The sequence below is a fragment of the Rhincodon typus genome, chromosome 3 (genome assembly GCF_021869965.1).
Source record: "Rhincodon typus isolate 14 chromosome 3, sRhiTyp1.1, whole genome shotgun sequence".
Classification (NCBI taxonomy): domain Eukaryota; kingdom Metazoa; phylum Chordata; class Chondrichthyes; order Orectolobiformes; family Rhincodontidae; genus Rhincodon; species Rhincodon typus.
In genome coordinates this window covers 24,294,769-24,313,019 of record NC_063334.1, presented here as the reverse complement: position 1 = coordinate 24,313,019, position 18,251 = coordinate 24,294,769, and the positions used below count along the sequence as shown (strand labels likewise).

Genomic DNA, 18,251 nt, shown 5'->3' with positions numbered 1-18,251 from the left:
AAATGACACCTTCAGCATGCACCAGCAACTTGCATGGTAAACACAGTGCATGTGCTTCAAGCAAATGGCCAAGTCTGACAGTCAAATGCGACTAGTCCTTAGTGGGGTCAAGGGAGACTGTGATCATTCAAAAGGTACTGTCACATCAGTCAAGAGGCTCATCTCCTATTCCAGTCCAAGAGGTTGGCAAAGGTCAAACAGGTGCTTGGTCCTACTAAGAGTTCGGATATCAGTGGCTTTGCAGTCCAGGGATTGGGCTGCACTTAGTCTTGCAGATCGAGTACATGCAGTCTGAGGTTATAGAATCATAGATAGATAGGCCAATCAGTGTTGTTTCTCGACATCAGTCGAGGGAGATGGGCCAATTTTTCCATAATGAGACAAAGGGAGGAACTGGTTGTAATGACAGTGGTCAGAAGAGCTGTTTGTTGTGATACAAGTGCAGGATGATTAGGAGGTTAATCTCCAGTGATTGAGTATGAAGATGGGAGTATGAAGTGAGGAAGAACTGTTGAATGGACATGATACTTGCAGTAGTGAGAGTAGTAGTTAATGAGCCTTTATTTGAGAGATGTGTGCAGTGGCAAAGTTAGTGTGAGTGAGGTTTCAGAGAGAGGATGGTTGCACTTAGCCTTGTGAAATGCAGCAGAAAATAACTTTCTTTCTGCACTGCTCTATGTTGCATTTCACCCAGAACCCTGCACTGACCCAGTCCACTATTTCAGTCCAGGGTGGCTGAGTCTGGTTTCATGGCCTCCATTGTTGGTCAGCAGGGTACAACATTGCCCTCCCTTCCATCATCCCAATCAACAGCATCTCCAGGTCACTATTAGCAACCTGAAATGCCAACTTGTCTTTTTGAGCTATTTCCTTTGAGCTAACGGTACAGGACCACAGTGTGAAGGGCAGTTCCTGACTTGGAGTGTTTGAAATGTTGTACGACTGGTGTTTCAATATGCGGCTGAAGTATTAACATCATAAAGTCATAGCAGCAGCAAGCACTTCCATGTGTCCAGCAGCATGATTCCATAGGATAACATCTTAAAGCGACAGCTTATATAAGTTGAGATGTTTATTTAAAACTGTACAAAATCCTTAGCTTTACAGATTTTTGATTCTTATCGTCACATGTACTCAAGTACCACTGTACATGAGTACAGTGAAAAGTGTATAAATTCGCCACACAAAGCACCATCTTAGGTACAAGTACCTAGGTACAGAATCATAAGAACAAGGCAGAAAGAAAGAACAAAGTTAAAAATTGTAGCAATTATAGTTTAGAATAAAACGTAGGAAACATTGCAGATCTTTTTGGTTTAAATAGAAAAAAGAAATAAAACTGGAAGTTCAAACATTACAGAATTTCTTAAGTGCTTAGCCACAGTGCGACTGTATTTCAAGGAATCACCTCGAGACCAGAAGTCCATGCTGATGCTATGTACCACTGAAAGACCATGATACCGGGCTGGAAGGCTGCCACACCAGGCCAGGAAACCACCGTGCTGGGTCTGTGCTGAGTCCAAGGCCAGGAGAAGAAAAAGAGAGAAGGAGGAAAAGAAAACACAAAGAAGAAAGAAAGAAAAAAAGAAAAGGAAATGGACACAGCAGACGAGCTCCGTCTGTATCGACCTACTCTACTGCCATCTTACAAATTTAATGAGATGAAGAGTGGAAGATTGCATTGGAAAAGTCACCTTGGTGGATGGGGTGCCAGGAATCTCATTTGAAAAAACACTTTGCCAAAAAATAGGAAAATTCAGCCTATTAATTTCCTGACTAAGACAGCAGCAGAAACTTGTGGAGCACAGAGAAAGGAACTGTATTTGAGTCTTAGCCTTGACTGTCATTTGAACCTTATTGTGCTCATTAATTTTTTTTGGCTTTGCTGTAGGCAAAACACCTTGCAATCCCACAACTTTGCATCTTTTCAGGGTGGGTAGGAAATATCCAAGTCAGTCACACCCTGCTAAAGCACATTTCCTTTTGGTCAGTGATAGTTCAAACTGTCTAAACCATCGAGCTGAAAGAAGAAGCATTATACTGCTAGCAGTGGTAAATATCTAATGGAAAGAATTGAATTTAAGTAGCTCGTTTCACAGCCTTGAAATGTGTCAATGTACTCTGCAGCCAATTAAGTTATTTTAAAATGTGTGATGATTGTAATAAAGGAATTGTTACCAATTACATACAGTGAAATCCACAAAGCAATGGGATGATGACTAAATAATCTATTATAGTGATGTGGACTAAGGGTTAAATATTGACCAGGACACCAAAGGGAATGAAGGAGAACAGGCTAGAAAAAAAATGCATCAAATATGTAAATATTTGACTGACAATGTACAATTCAGGAATCCCTAATTACTGAGTGTGTGTGTTTTGGTTAGACATTGATACCTGCATTTTCTAAATATAAAAATGTTGTATTTTAGATGTCTTTGAGCTTAATTCAGTATATATGCTTATCAGGAAAATTCCATTTGTGCTCCTCTCACATATCCATAGTACTAGTTTTTGGAAGATTGTACACTCTGAGCACAGATCAGTTACTCAATCTAAACCACATCAAGACCATATAGTTATGACTAAGAAAATTAAGGAAACACCAATCCTCCAAGAGTGCAAGCTGTTGCACTTCTAGATTCTTTGTTGATTCAATGATTTGTCAAAAGCTGTGTCAAATATTCATCGTCTTTTCTCTTCTTAAGGCACCATTTTCCAGATAGTGTTTCCGTATGTAACTACACTTCTCATGTATTTTATAAGCAACCTGTTCAGACATGTTACAACACACCTCATTGCAGGTAGGACCCTGAACCTGGAAATTCTAGCCCAGAGGTAGGGACACTGCCACTTTGTTATAAGACCCCAGAAGTAATTACTAACCAGGACTGAATCTGCTTATCTTTCAGCTTATGTTGTTTTTGGACTAGTAGGCTGTAGACGTAAATTCACATGTATATGGACACTTTTAATACGGAACTAACGATCATTGCAAGAGCATGCCTTGGTTTTAACTCTTCATATGCTCTTCTCAGTTATTCTTCATGTCGCAATATTATCTTTGTATATTCTAATGCTTTGGTTCTCCTATTAAAGCTCTGTAACCATGCTTTTAATGATGTGTATTTAAATAAAAATCACAATTTCTTGCTATGAAGCTGTTTCGATTAGGAGGTTCCTATATTAATGAAACTACATGCTTCTTTCAACAGGTTAAAGAAGATAACCAGGAAATAGCAAGCATGGAAAGACAGTAAGAAATCATCATTACAGAAAAATTACTTGAAATAATAATTGATGAGTTTCTGTACTTAATTTTTGTTCATTTATTTCCATGCAAAAATATTCTTGACAGTTTTCTGAAAGTAACCGTTTTCTAAAAAAAAATTTAAATTATATGCGGAAAACTTAAAAGGGAAGAGGAAATTGATAGTGGTTGATCAGTTATGATCACATTTTAGTTCATTTTATGTAGTTTTCAGGCAGACAGTACTTTACCTTCAGTAATAAGTTGTCGTTAATATGTAATGGTATCCCTTCAGTCTAAAAATTACAGCGAATATTTATTTGTAGACTTACTGAGATGAAGGAGAAAATTAACCAGGTAACGGAAGAGATTCGACATCTTGATATGGATTTGGAAGAGCATCAAGGTCAGTTTCCTTTGTTCAACATGGGTTATAGCATACTATAGATTTGTAGACTACTATTCTCTGCAGTTTAGTAGGTTTTTGCTCACCTCTGAGAGTCACTTAGAAACATGCTACTAATGCATTTATTTTCAAAAAAATATTGAAATCATGGTAAAAGTATATTACCTAGGTATACCATCCTTAGGGCCATAACATACAGATTTTGTTAATTCTTTTCTCACTTCTCTCTTACCCCATATTCAAGTAGTTCGCTTTAATAATGAGTGGTATTAGTTTATTCTGTAGCACTTTTTAAAAGCACAAATCTTTCAGTTATCAGTAGCATCAAATTGTGTTATTAAAATTGAAGGATGATTGTCTTATCAATATGAACTTTGGCTCAAGTTGACCTCATTGATATTATTTTCATATATTCAATTTTCTTGTTGTATCTTTTGTAAAGTTTCAGCATTTTCTTTCTACATTGCACTGGTCCAACAGTAAAAATGCAATTTCAAATTGAAAAACTCTTTAATTGGGAAATATTGAATAAGCAGTAAGGAAGGAAATCTAAAGATGTAACAATCAACTTGCAAGTTCCCTTGTTAATTATAATGAATTCATATGCCTTTAAATATATTATTTCATCTTGTTTGCCCTCGACCTACGTTAGGATCTTGCTTGGGATGTTTAATGTAAAATCATCTTGGGATATTTATCTTTATGATGATTATCCTTAATTTCCTCCCTTCAAAAGTCAGTTAATGTTTCTGTTCTGAAAAATAAGGGCAGTCTTAAACTGAAGCAATTTTCAGTCCATTGCCAGCAGTACCTACTGTTCTTTAAGAAAATAACCTACACGCCCCCAAAAATGGCATAATTTCACTGCTTTGTAGCTCTTTTTCATTTTTGAATACATTTAGCACTTATTTCACATTTATAATTTTGTATTTTCAAAAGCAGGGGTGTTGTTGATGCCAAGGTTTAAGTTGTTATGTTTGTTTTTCCTTTTATAATCTATTTTTCCTTTTGCTGCTTAAACATGAACTTCCCTGATTGTCATTGTAATTGGTATTAAAATCTTGTCACAACCTACTTGGGTGGGATACTTTCTTTATACTAAAAAACTTAATGGCCACCTTTTAAAAGCACAGGGTCAGTTTTGTCCCAGGATTTCAGAAACCATAATAATAACTCTGACTTGTTTTCTTAGAAGAAAGAGGTTTCATATTCACTATTCCATTCTGTTGCCATGCATGTTTCATACAATTTGGAATAAAATGACCATCCTCGTGACACCACACTCTGTCATAGCAGTGCATATTGACTCATTGCAATTCTCACTTGATAATGTGCTGATTCAGTATTTTCAGACAAGGCACAGCAACACCCAAAGCTTACAGTTGACAAAATGATCCATGAAATGTCCAGTTTAGAGAAGTTAGCTTTGCATTAGCTATAACAATATTGTTGAGATGTCAAAAGCTTTTACCTCACCACTATGGTGAGAAATGAATACATTCCATAGATGACTGCTAGGGTATTGACCATCTCAATATGCCCATTTCTGTGGTGTCAGGGCAAGGCTCAAGCTACAAGGACTTAAAAAGTTGTTCCCTCCATTTCTACAATTGTCCTTTACTGGTAACTTGGTTTTGTCCTTAGCAAGACATTTTCAGAACAATTTGAGTCTTTCCATTCTCTTAGCATTGAGCATTTATTAACTCAATAGCTAATTGTTACGATTTTTATATAGCGCATAACCAGTAAATATCTACTGTGTATTGACATTGAATTTAAGTTAAAGAACAAGTAAATGTTACATCTAGAATAGATAATCCACCACATTGTGCTTGATCATTGCTTTCCGAAATGTGTGTTTAATTGTATGTCAATACGTATGGTAGATCAGTAAATCTCAGATTTTCTTTGAAGGACCCTCTTTCAAATGAGTTCATTAATCATGGTCCCCTGTTCAGTCTAAATAATTATACTCTTTACAAATGGTAGCATGGTAAAGACTATTTGAATAATGCTTTTAAAGAAATGGGTGTGTAAACTTAATGATATTTACTTGCATATCTCTGGCACGTGACTGGGCTCCTTCTGTGATGTAAAAATTGTATGATATTACTGAAATATATAGCAATCTTCATGCTGCTGTCTCTTCTACAATGCATGTTTCCATGCCAGGCAAGGCATCCTCTGTGCTCCAAACTCACCTCTGGCTACCCACATTGTTCTGCCATTGGTTCGGCCTGCCCAATACACGTTATTTTGCAGGGTCTAAGAGCTACTGGTCTACACTTCTCTCCACTGCAACACAATGCACTGAAATTGAATAATTGGATGTAAATTTTCCTTTGGAGTTTCTTAGACGACGGACACTGTAAGACAGATGAGCCATCTAGGAAGGAACAAAGGCCAGATGTTTCCCCCAAAGGAAATAACAGAATCCTAGGGATTAATTTCTAATAGCCCATGTTTATTCCTTGGCTTTTAACTATTAAGAATGTGTTTGTTAAAGGCTGGAAACAGGTTACCTTACCTTTGAAAGGGAAATCTACAAAGCATAATCTAAATAAAAATGCATGTTTAAGTTTAGATTTCTTTTCCAGCAAACTGATCATTTGAATAGGGGTGTCCTTGGATTATATTTTTATAATTAAGTCTTGGAATTCTAGCCATTGTTGCCCCTCTAATGCCACACATAAAATGAAGAGAAACATTGGGAAATGATTGCTACTTGATGTACGAACAAAGTTACCGAGTTGGTGTCTTTATTACGGTTGTCTTTAAATGTAGTTGTATTTCTTGCGTGAATGGATTATGTCCCTTTAAGCATCATCTCTCGCAGCTGCAGGACATATTTTTGGAGGAAGGTGATCAGCAAAGGTAATGATCCACATTGGTGTCAATGACATAGAAAGGAAATAGGATCTGGTCCTGCTGTCAGAATTTAGGAAACTAGGTAAAAAGTTTAGAAACCATAACCTCAAAAGTAATGATCTCAGGATTGCTCCCACTGGCACACTTAAGTGGGTACAGAAAGAGGAGGATAAGACAGATGAAAGTGTGTCAGGACAGATTGTGAAGGAGGGAGAGCTTTGGACTCCTGGGACACTGGGACTGCCTTTGGGGGAGATGGCACCTATACAAGTCAGACAGTTTCTGTCTGTATAGAGCTGGGAACAAGTTCCTCAAGTGGCATTTTGTAAAAGCTGTTGGAGAGTCTAAAGATCTACAGCACAGAAAAGAGGTCCTAGTCATTGATCCCTCCCTCCACAAAGGGGAAAAGTTTCTTTCTGTGCCCTATCTACATGTCCTCCCCTGAGTTTCCTCTGTTTCAAGGAAAACAACCCGAGTCTACTCAATCTGTCTTCATAACTTAAACTCTCCAGCCCAACTAACATCCTGCTAAATCTCATCTGCACCCTCTCCAGTGAAATCACATCCCTCCTACAATGTGGATTCCAGAACTGCATGCGATTATCTAGCTGTGGCCTAACCAACATTTTATACAGTTCCAGCATAATTTGCCTGCTGTTAAACTATATGCCTCTGCTAATAAAGGCAAGTATCCCATATACCTTCTTGATCACTTTATCTGCTTGTCCTGCTACCTTAAGAGACCAGTGGACATGCACACCAAAACCCTCATTACTTCTCAATATCCTACTGTTCATCATTTGTTCCTTATTTGACCTGTCCAAGTGCATTACCTCTCACTTATTCATACCGAATTCAGTTTGTCACTGATCAGGCCATCTGACCAGTCCAAAGGTTATCCTCATTATTTGTTAGCCTACCAATTTTCATACCATTTGTGAGCTTACTGATTAACCCTCTAAAACTAAAACTAAACCCTCTTGAACTAAGTCAAGAAGAGTGTGAGAACCAGGAGGAATGTCAGAGAGGAATTATCAGAGTGTACACGTTTTTGAGAAACACAGATAGCATTAGATTGGACAGCAGTAAATTAGTAGGTGCAGTCAGAATAAGGGAGAAATTAAAACATTGTAACCAGGGTTTACAACTTAAATTTTTGAATGCATGGAGTGTAGTAAATGTGATTGGTGAGATGCAGGTACCAATTTTTCTCGCCACATCATTATCCATAAGCCAGAAATTTGGCGCAAGGAAAAGTATATATTCCTGAATACACTCAAAATAAAGGAAAGCAAGTAAAGGAGGAGAGGTGGTGATATTGGTTAAGGAGAACATTGCAGTGCTGGCAAGAGTTATCCCAGAGGATTCAAGGGCAGAATCAATTTGTGTAGAGCCAATTAACAAAAAAGGTGCAATGATGTTGCTCACTGTGGTCTGTCAGCCACTAAATATTGGGAAGGAAGTAGAAGAACAAATCTGCCAGGAAATTGGGGTGGCACAGTGGGTCAGTGGTTAGCACTGCTGCCTCACAGCGCTAGGGACCAGGGTTCAATTACAGCGTCAGGTAACTGTCTGTGTAGAAGATGTCACTAAAATAAAACAGCTACTGGAGATCTGAAGCAAAAACGGAAACTGCTGGAGAAATTCAGCAGGTCAAGCAGCATCTGTGGGAAGAAAGCAGTTCACTTTTCAAGTCCAGTGACTCTTCATCAGAAGAAATATGGCACTCCTGGACCTGGTATTTAGGCTTGAGTTGGGCCATTTGATCTAGTGTAAGTAAGAGAATTTGGGAGAAAGTGATCGTTGTATCATAAGGTTTAAGATGATGGTGGGGAAAAAAAACTCCAGAGTAGGAATATTTAACTGGTGGAGACCTGACTTCATTGGAGCAAGAACAAGATGTGTCCCATCTTTTGCAAATCATTTTAAACCTGTATCCTCTTATTCTTCATCATAAATAAAAACCAAAAGAACAATGGAAGCTGTAAATCAGGAACAAAAACAGAAGTTACTGGAAAAGCTCAACAGGTCTGGCAGCATCTATGAAGAAAAAAATCAGAGTTAATGTTTCAGGTCCAGTGACCCTTCCTCAGAACTGGAGCCCAATGTTGATAGAAAAACTGTACCTGAGCATTGGGCTAGCCTCAAAGATAGGTATGTTCCCTTGTAGGGAAAGATAGGCTAAACAAATCCAATAGGGCAGTAGGCGCCCAAGGCGGAATATGAGGTATTGCTCCACCAGTTTGTGGATGGTGTCATTGTGACACTGAAGAAGGCCCAGGATGGACATGTCACTCAGGGAGGGGGAGTAGGAGTTAAAATGGTTGGCAACCGGTAGGTGTTGTCATTTGTCGCGTACAGAGCACAAATGCTGTACGAAACGGTCTCCGAGTTTATGCATGGTCTCACCGATGTAGAGGAGGCAACATTGGGAGCAGCGGATACATTAGACCAAATTGACGATGTGAAGGTGAACCCCTGTCTGATACGGAAGGTTTGTTTTGGACCTTGAATGGAGGTGAGGGGAGAGGTGTAGCGGCAGGTGTAGCACTTCCTGCGGTTGCAGGGAAAGGTGCCGCGTGTTTCTGCCTCTGGAGCCTACAGCCCGATGGCCTAAACACAGAAGTCACCAGTTTCAAACATCTCCCCAGCCCAGGCCTCATCCCATGTCCAACCCTCCCTCTCATCCCCACCTCCTTAACCTGACACAACCTGTCTGTCTTCTTCCCCACCTATCTGCCCCACCCATCCCACTGACCAATCCCCACCACTCCCTACCTGCACTCACCTTTCACCATCCCACCTACCTTCCCCAGCCCCACTGCTCCTCTATTTATTTCTGAGCTTGCTTCCCCCTCCCCATTTCTGAAGAAGGCTCCTAACCTGAAACGTCAACTTTCCTGCTCCTCTGATGCTGCGTGCCCTGCTGTGTTCCTCCAACTCCACACTGTGTTGTCTCCGACTCCAGCATCTGCAGTTCTTGCTATCTCACAGTGTATCAGGCTCTCCTTTACCTACAGCGCATGTTACCACTTTAAAGAGTTCCAATAAATTGGTTAAACAAAATTTTCATTTCACAAAACCATGCTGACACTTTAAAATTACCTTGATTTTTACCAAATGCCCGGTTATAATCTCCTCAATGATAAATTATAACACCTTCCCATCAACAGATGGCGAACTAATTGGCCTACAGTTTCCTTTTTTCTGAATAGCAAGGTTATATTTGAACCTATACTTTGCTACTTCCAGCCTGATGGAAGCTTTTCTGAGGCTAGCAACTTTTGGAAAATTAACACCAATATGTCTGCTGCCTCATTAACCATCTGTTTTAAGACCTTCGGATGAAGCCCATCAGGACCAAGAGGGCAGATAGGTGGCATATAAAATTCAGCGCAGAGAAATGTGAGATCATATATTTTGGTCGAAAGAACTTGGAGACACAGAATAAAATAAAGGGTGCTATTTTAGTGATGTACAGGAACAGAGACTGGGGTTGACTCCATCAGCTGAATGGCCTCATCCTGCACTGTAATGATTCTGTGGTGTATATGTGTGCATAAGTCATTAAAGGTGGCAGGATACTTCCAAGAGTACAGTCAATTAAGTAGCCCATATCCTAGGATTTATTAAAAAGGGCATAGAGTGCATAACAAGGAGGTTATGTTGAAAATTTATAAGATAGACCTCCAGAGCTATATTATGTATAGTTCACAGTACCATGCTTTCAGAATGCATTTTGGAGAAATTGCAGAAGAAGTTAATAAGAATGCTTCCATGGATGATGATCAATTGGAGAAGTTAGGACTGTTTCCTTTGAAAACAGAAAAGGTGAAGATGAGATTTGATGGAAGTTTTCAAAACTATAACATGTCTGGATGAACTAGATAGGGAGAAACTGTTTTCATAAAGGATGAAGAATAAGAGGGAATGGGTTTAACATGATTTGCAAAAGATGAAAAGAAATGTGTGAAAAGAAATTTCACTCAGTGAGTAGTTAGGATCCGGATCAAGCACTTCCTGGAATGTGGTGGACACAGGTTCACTAGAATCGTTGAAAATGTCATTAGTTAATTATTTGAGTGGAAATGATGTGCAATTTTATGGAGCAAAAGCAGGAAAATGACACTAAATCATAATGCTCATTAGAAAGTCAGTGCAGATATAATGGGCTGAATGGTCTCCTTCTACACTGTAACCATTTTGTGATTCCATCCCATTTTGGTGTTGTATGTTGTACATTGCGCCTTAGTGATAGCGAGTTTCTTGTGCAAAGTCTAGATTCCATTGAGAGCTTGTGCAGCTTGCAATTGACCTCACTCCAGAGGAATTGGGCCCGGGCTATAGTATGACAGGGAAAAGCTCAACCACTAGAGGAAAACTCAAACCTTAAAATCTAAAGCAGACCTGCGTTGTTTACTGAAGAGGGGCAGCTATCTGATTCATATAAGTTTCACTTACTCCTCACCAATTTTATGTGACTGATTTGCAGTATTTCCTTATGCTGAAGGAAGGAACCATTATCATAATAGAACTAAGTTTCACTGAGATTTAAAAGTCCTGGCAAGGGATAGAAATAATCTTAATAAATACATGGTTATAAATCATTGGAGATGAAATGTGGTCCACAGTCGTGAATGAAGAAAATATGTTTTAAATATGTAGTTGCTGCTAATTGTTCTAAGCAAACACTCCAGAATTACTTGGGAGAGTTGCCAAAGGTTGACTTCCCACTGAGTGTTTAAAGATGTGTTGATCTTACCATTCGGGTCACATCATTAAACTGGTGTTTTTATCACAATTTCCTAATCTGTGTTTTTAAATAAATATACTTGCACTTTTAATGAGTTGTCAGAGGAGCACCATTCCTGTCCTTTTGCAAACTTGAAATGTTCATTGTTTCACTTTTTCATTTCCCTCCATGGCATAACGGGCATTAATTTTTTTTTGTTAGTTATTGCTATCAAGAGATGTGGAACCTAAGCAGGTTAAAAAAAAAACATAATTTTACTTTTTCACAAAGATTAGCAAATGATTGGTGTTGATAGCAGTCCATGGGGCAGGGTGGCATATCAGGGCACAATATCCAGAGCCCATGGCTCCAACAGGCTCACAGTGCATGAATTGAGGGGAAGGGCCAGGTGCATGGGCCAGGAGAATCATCAGACCACTTTATTTTTGTCTCTGCCCTGATTTACAGAACTGGCATCATAGTGATTTAATAAAAATGGTAGGTAAGTAGGGATGAGCTACAAAACAGCTTTCATGTATTCGAATAGCACATAGGCTTAAAGGGCTGGGCTGAATGGCGTCAATTACAGCACAGGGCAATGTGGTAATTGAAGGCTCAGCTTGAACTTGATAAGCAGGCAGGAGTTCGATAAGCTATATACAAGTACAGGAAATGCAATATTTCACACTCACTTGGAGAGAAAACTTACAAAGTATGCGTTTGGGGAGGCAATGGCCCAGTGGTATTATCGCTGGACTATTAATCCAGAGAGCCACATAACATTCTGGGGACCTGGGTTCAAATCCTGCCACAGCAGATAGTGGAATTTGAGTTCAATAAAATATCTGGAATTAAGGGGTCTAATGATGACCATGAATCCATTGTTGATTGTCAGAAAAACCCATCTGGATCACTAATGTCCTTCAGGGAAGAAAACTGCTCTCCTTACCTGGTCTGGCCTACGTGTGACTCCAGACCCACAGCAATGTGGTTGACTCTTAACTGCCCTCTGGGCAATAAATGTTGCCCTAGCCAGCGATGCCCTCATCGAATGAATGAATAAAAAATTTGAAAAAAACCTTTCACAACCTCAATACTCCAAAACCAATTCATAGACATTTAATTACTTTGTTGAAGTGTCATCAATGCTATAGAACTTGGTAACCTATTGTATGCACAGCAAAGTCTCACAAATAACAATAGGCTAAATAACTAAGTCAACTTTATTATTTAGTTGACATGATTATGGGAAATATGTGAACCAGGGATGCCAGAGTGATTCCCTTCTACTTTGGTTTTTAAAAATTCTTTCATTGGGTGTCTGTGTTGCTGGCAAGGCTCCCATTTATTTCCCATCTTTAATTGCCTTTGTGAAAGTGATGCAAAGTTGCTGTTTTGGGTCATAGTAGTCCTTCAGGTGCGCAGACACCAATCGTACTGTTGGAAAGAAAGTTCCAGGATTTTGAATAATATTGGCTATTCTCCAATCCTCTGGGACTTCTTCTGTAGCCAGTTAGGATACAAAGATTTCCCTCAAGGCCCCAGCAATTTCCTCCCTTGCCTCTCTCAGTATTCTGGGGTATGTCTAATCAGGCCCTGGGCTACTTGTCTACCTTAATGTTTTTCAAGACCCCCAATACTCCCCCCTTTTGATCTCAACATGACCCAAACTATATATATGCCCTTCCCCAGACTCATCAGCCACCAAGACCTTCTCAATGGTGAATACTGACGCAAGTGCTCATTTAATACCTCGCCCATTTCCTTTGACTCCACACATAAATTCCCTTCCCTGTCCTTGAGTGGGCCAACCCTCTGCCTGGCTACCCTCTTGCTTTTTATATATGTATAAAAAGCCTTGGGATTTTCCTTAATCCTGTTGGCCAATAACTTTTCATGACCCCTTTTAGCCCTCCTGACACCTTGCTTATGTTTCTTTCGACTTTCCCTGTATTCCACCCTTGCTTCGTGTGTTCCCAGCCTCCAATTTTGACAAATGCTTTCTTTTTCCTTTTGACTAGGCTCTCAACATCTCTCGTTATCCAAGGTTCCCTAAACTTGCCATACATATCCTTCATCCTTATAGGAATGTACTGGTCCTAAGGTCCTATCAACTTACACTTGAAAGCCTCCCACATACCATATGTTGATTTGCCCTCCAATATCTGCCTCCAATCTACATTCTTCAGTTCCTGCCTAATATTGTTGTAGTTAGCCTTCCCCCCAGTTTAGCACCTTCACCTTACAACTACACTTATCTTTATATATCAGTACCTTAAAGCTTACTGAATTGTGATCACTGTTCCGAGCAGCTCCCCTACTGAGACGTCAACCTCCTGGCCAGGCTCATTCCCCAGTACTAGGTCCAGTACTGCCCCTTTCTTAGTTGGACTATCTACATACTGTTTCAAGTCCCAGTCAATATATGAGAAGTTAAAATCACCCACGACAACAACCCTGTTACTTTTACATCTTGCCAAAATCTGCCTACATATGTGTTCTTCTATCTCCCGCTGGCAGTTGGAAGGTCCATAGTAAACCCCAAACATTATGATTGCACCCTTCCTGTTCTTAAGCTGTACCCATATTGCCTCGCGCTATGAGCCATTCAAAGTGTTCTCCCACAGTACAGCTGTGATATTCTCCTTAGCAAGTAGTGCAAACCCCCCCCGCTCCTTTTACATCCCCCTCTATCCCACCTGAAACATCTGTATCCTGGAACATTAAGCTTCGAATCCTGTCCCATCCTTAACCAATGCTCTGTAATAGCAACAACAGCATAGTTCCAAGTACTAATCCAAGCTCTAAGTTCATCTGCCTTACCTGTTTTACTTCTCACATTGAAACAGATGCACTTCAGTCCACCAGATCCGCTTTGATCAGCAACCACACTCTGCCTGCTCTTCCTCTGAGTCTTACTGGCCCTACTCTCTAGTTCCCTTTCAGTCAATTTACCTTTGCTTTGTTTCCCACCCCCCTGCCAAGCCAGTTTAAATCCTCCTGAGTGATACCAGCAAACTTCCCAGCCAGAATATTTGTGTGCCTCCAGTTTAGATGCAACCTGTTCTTCCTGTACAGGTCCCACCTGCCCTGGAAGAGATCTCAATGGTCCAGATATCTGAAACCCTCCCTCCTACACCATCTGTTTAGCCACGTGTTGAGCTGTGCTATCTTCCTATTTCTAGCCTCACTGGCACATGGTACAGGGAGTAATCCTGAGATTACAACCTTGGAGGTCCTGCTTTTTAAACTTTTGCCTAACTCCCTAAACTGCTGCTGCAGGGCCTCATCACTCATCCTTCCTATGTCACTAGTTCCAATATGTCCCATGACCTCTGGCTGTTCACCCTCTCCCTTCAGAATGCTTTCTGCCCATTCAGAGACATCCTGGACCCTGGCACCACAGAGGCAACATACCATCCTTGGAGTCTCTTTTACGTCCACAGAAGCGCCGAAATGTACCCCTAACTATAGAGTCCCCTATAACTACTGCTCTGGTGCTCTTTTTCCTTCCCTTCTTAAGGACACAGCCAGCTGTGGTACCACCAGTCTGACTGCTGCTGCTGCTGTTATCCTCTGATAGGTCATCCACCTCCAACAGCATCCAAAATGGTGTGCTTGTTCAAGAGGGAGACTTGGCAGGGGATTCCTGCACTGGCTGCCTACCCATTCTAGTGGTCACCCATCTGTCTGCCTGCACCTTGGGTGTCACCACATCTCTAAAACCAGTGTCTATGACACTTCACGCCACCCTCATGTGCCTAAGTGCATCCAGTTGCCGCTCCAACCTATCCATACGGTCTGTGAGGAGCTGCAATTGGGTGTACTTCCTGCAGATGTAGTCATCTGAGACACTGGAAACGTCACGGATCTCCCACATCTCACAAGTGCAGCACTTAATCCCACTGACTGACATTTCTATCACCAATAAAGCTATTTAAGAAAATTTATTAAACACTTACCCTTACTTATCGCTGCAAATACACAAGGTAGGTCTTCCCTTACTCATATTCCCAGGATGCTGTCTGGATCTCTCCCTTTCTCTTGCTTCTGGTGTGTGTGTGTGTGTTTCTTTTTGTTTAGAGGAGGAGGTAGGGAGGGAAACACTGAGAAAGTGTTCAGGATTGAATTGTCACTTGACAACAGCAACTTTGCAATCCACTTTCTGGAAGCAGTGACTGCATTGATGCAAGTCTTCCCCACATCAGCCAATCAGCATCACCACTCTGCTGCCCTCCTACCTGCAGCGACTGGTGCACAAAGACACCCAGGTTCCATTGCACACTCCCCTGTCCAAATTTACAGCCATTCAGGTAGTAATCTGCCTTCTTGTTTTTGCTTCCAAGGTGAATAACCTCACATTTATCCAAATTATACTGCATCTGTCATTGATTTGCCCACTCATCCCCCCAACCTGTCCAGATCATACTGAAGGATCTCAGCATCGTCGTCACAGTTCACCCTCCTACCCAATTTGGCATCATCTGCAAACTTTGAGATGTTACATTCCCTTGGTCGAACACGACCACGCTGACCAGATATTCTAAATAAATCCAGTCCCATTTGCCAACATTTGGCCCGTATCCTTCTAAACCCTTCCTGTTCATATACCAATCCGGATGCCTTTTAAATGTTCTAATTGCACCAGCCTCCATCACTTCCTGTGGCAGCTCATTCCATACGCTCATCACCCTCTGCGTGAAAAAATTGCCCCTTAGGTCCCTTTTAAAGTGAGAGGGGAAAGATTTAAACATATGCCCTCTAGTTTTGGACGCCCCCACACTGGTCACCCGTCAGCCATCGACGCTCCAGGGAAAATAGCCCCAACCCTTCCAACCATGGTAACATTCTTGTAAATTTTTTCCGAACCCTTTCAAGTTGCACAACATCCTTCCAATAGTGGAGAGACCAGAATTGCACACAGTTTTCCAATAGTGGCTGAACTAATGTCCTATATAGCCACAACATGACCTCCCAACTCCTATATGCAATGCACTGACCAATAGAGGCAAGCATACCAAATGCCTCCTTCACTATCCTGTCTACTTGTGACTCCACTTTCAAGGAACTATGAACCTGCACTCCAAGGTCTCTTTGTTCAGCAAAACTCCCCAGGACCTTACCATTAAGTGTATAAGTCCTGTCTTTCCAAAGATTTGCTTTTCCAAAATGCAGTGCCTCACATTTATCCAAGTTAAACTTCATATGCCACTTCTCGGCCCATCTGATTGAGATCCTATTGTACTCTGAGGTAACCTTCTTTGCCATTCGCTGCACCTCCAATTTTGGTGTCGTCTACAAACTTACTAACCATATCTCCAATGTTCACATCCAAGTCATTTGTGTAACTGACGAAAAGCAGTAGACACAGCACCGATCCTTGTGGACACAGGCCTCCAGACTGAAAAACACCCTCCACCGCCACAACCCTCTGTGTTCTACCTTTGAGCCAGTTATGTATCCAAATAGCTAGTTTTCCTCTATTCCGTTTACCATGAGGAACTTGTCAAACTGAAGTCCATATAGATCACGTCCACCGCTCAGCCCTCATCAATCCTCTTTGTTACTTATTCAAAAAACTCAATCAAGTTTGTAAGACACAATTTCCAATGCACAAAGCTATGTTGACTATCCCTAATCAATCCTTGCCTTTTCAAATACACGTGAATCCTGTCCCTCAGGATTCCCTCCAACAACTTGCCCACCAGTCCATAGTTCTCTGGCTTTTTCTTACCACCTTTCTGAACTAGTGGCACCACGTTAGCCAACCTCCAGTCTTCCAGCACCTCACCTATGGCTAGCAATGATACAAATATCTCAGCAAGAGGCCCAGCAATCACTTCCCTAGCTTCTCAAAGAGTTCTAGGATACCCCTGATCAGGTCCAGGGGATTTATCCACCTATATGCATCTTAAGATGTCCAGCACCACCTCCTCTGTAATGTGGACAGTTTTCAAGATGTCACTATTTATTTCCCCACGTTCTCTATCTTCTCTAGACTCCGCCACAGTAAACACTGATGTAAAATACTCGTCGAATATCTTTCCCATCTCCTGCAGTTTCTTCTCTCTATCCAAACACTCAACACTACGGCAGTCGCAGTCTATGTTTGGAAAGTTAAAATCCCCTACCAAAACCACCCTATTATTCTTACAGACAACTGAGATCTCCTTTACAAATTTGTTTCTCAATTTCTAGCTGACTATTGTGGTGTCTATACTACAATCCCAATAAGGTGAATACCCATTCTTATTTCTCAGTTCCACCCAAATAAATTCCCTGGATGTATTCCCAGGAATATTCTCCTAAATACAGCAGTGATGTTATCCTAATCAAAAACGTCACTCCCCCTTCTTTTTTGCACCCCCTCCCTTTCGATCCTTCCTATAGCATCTATACCCTGGAACTTTAAGCTGCCAGTCCTGTCCATTCCTGAGCCACATCTCTGTAATTGCAATGATATCCCAGTCCCACGTTCCTAACCATGCCTTCAGTTCATCTGCCTTACCTGTTAGGCCTCTTGCATTGAAATATATGCAGTTTAATGTATCATAGAATCCCCACAGTGTGGAAACAGGCCATTGGACTCAACAAGTCCACACCAACTCTGCAAAGAGTATCCCACCCAGATCCCTGTAACCCTGCATTTCCCATGACTAATCCACCTAATTTATACATCCCTTGACACTATGGGTAATTTGGCATGGTTAATCCACCTAACCTGCATATTTTTGGACTATGGAAAGAAACCAGAGCACCCTTAGTAAACCCACAGAGACACAGGGAGAATGTGCAAACTCCACACAAACAGTCACCCAAGGCTGGTATTGAATTCGGGTCCCTGGTACTGTGAGGCAGCAGTGCTAACCACAGCCATCATGCCACCAAATCAGTCTTACCTTGCTCTGTACTTTGTTCCTGCCTGCCCTACTCCTTTTCCCAACTTCAGTAGTCTCAGACTGATCTCTTTCCTCACTGTCTCCCTGTGTCCCTTA

The 18,251-nt window shown here is 41.0% G+C and overlaps 1 protein-coding gene across 1 annotated transcript in view; it reads left to right on the top strand.

The window, feature by feature from the left end:
- The window catches only part of ift74 (intraflagellar transport 74), a 125,536-nt gene that overhangs the window by 61,642 nt on the left and 45,643 nt on the right, over positions 1–18,251 (top strand). The window contains exons 11-12 of the mRNA XM_048595011.1: positions 3,216–3,256; positions 3,577–3,656. Of these exons, the coding sequence (XP_048450968.1) occupies positions 3,216–3,256; positions 3,577–3,656 (121 nt within the window). The remainder of the gene's footprint in view (positions 1–3,215; positions 3,257–3,576; positions 3,657–18,251) is intronic.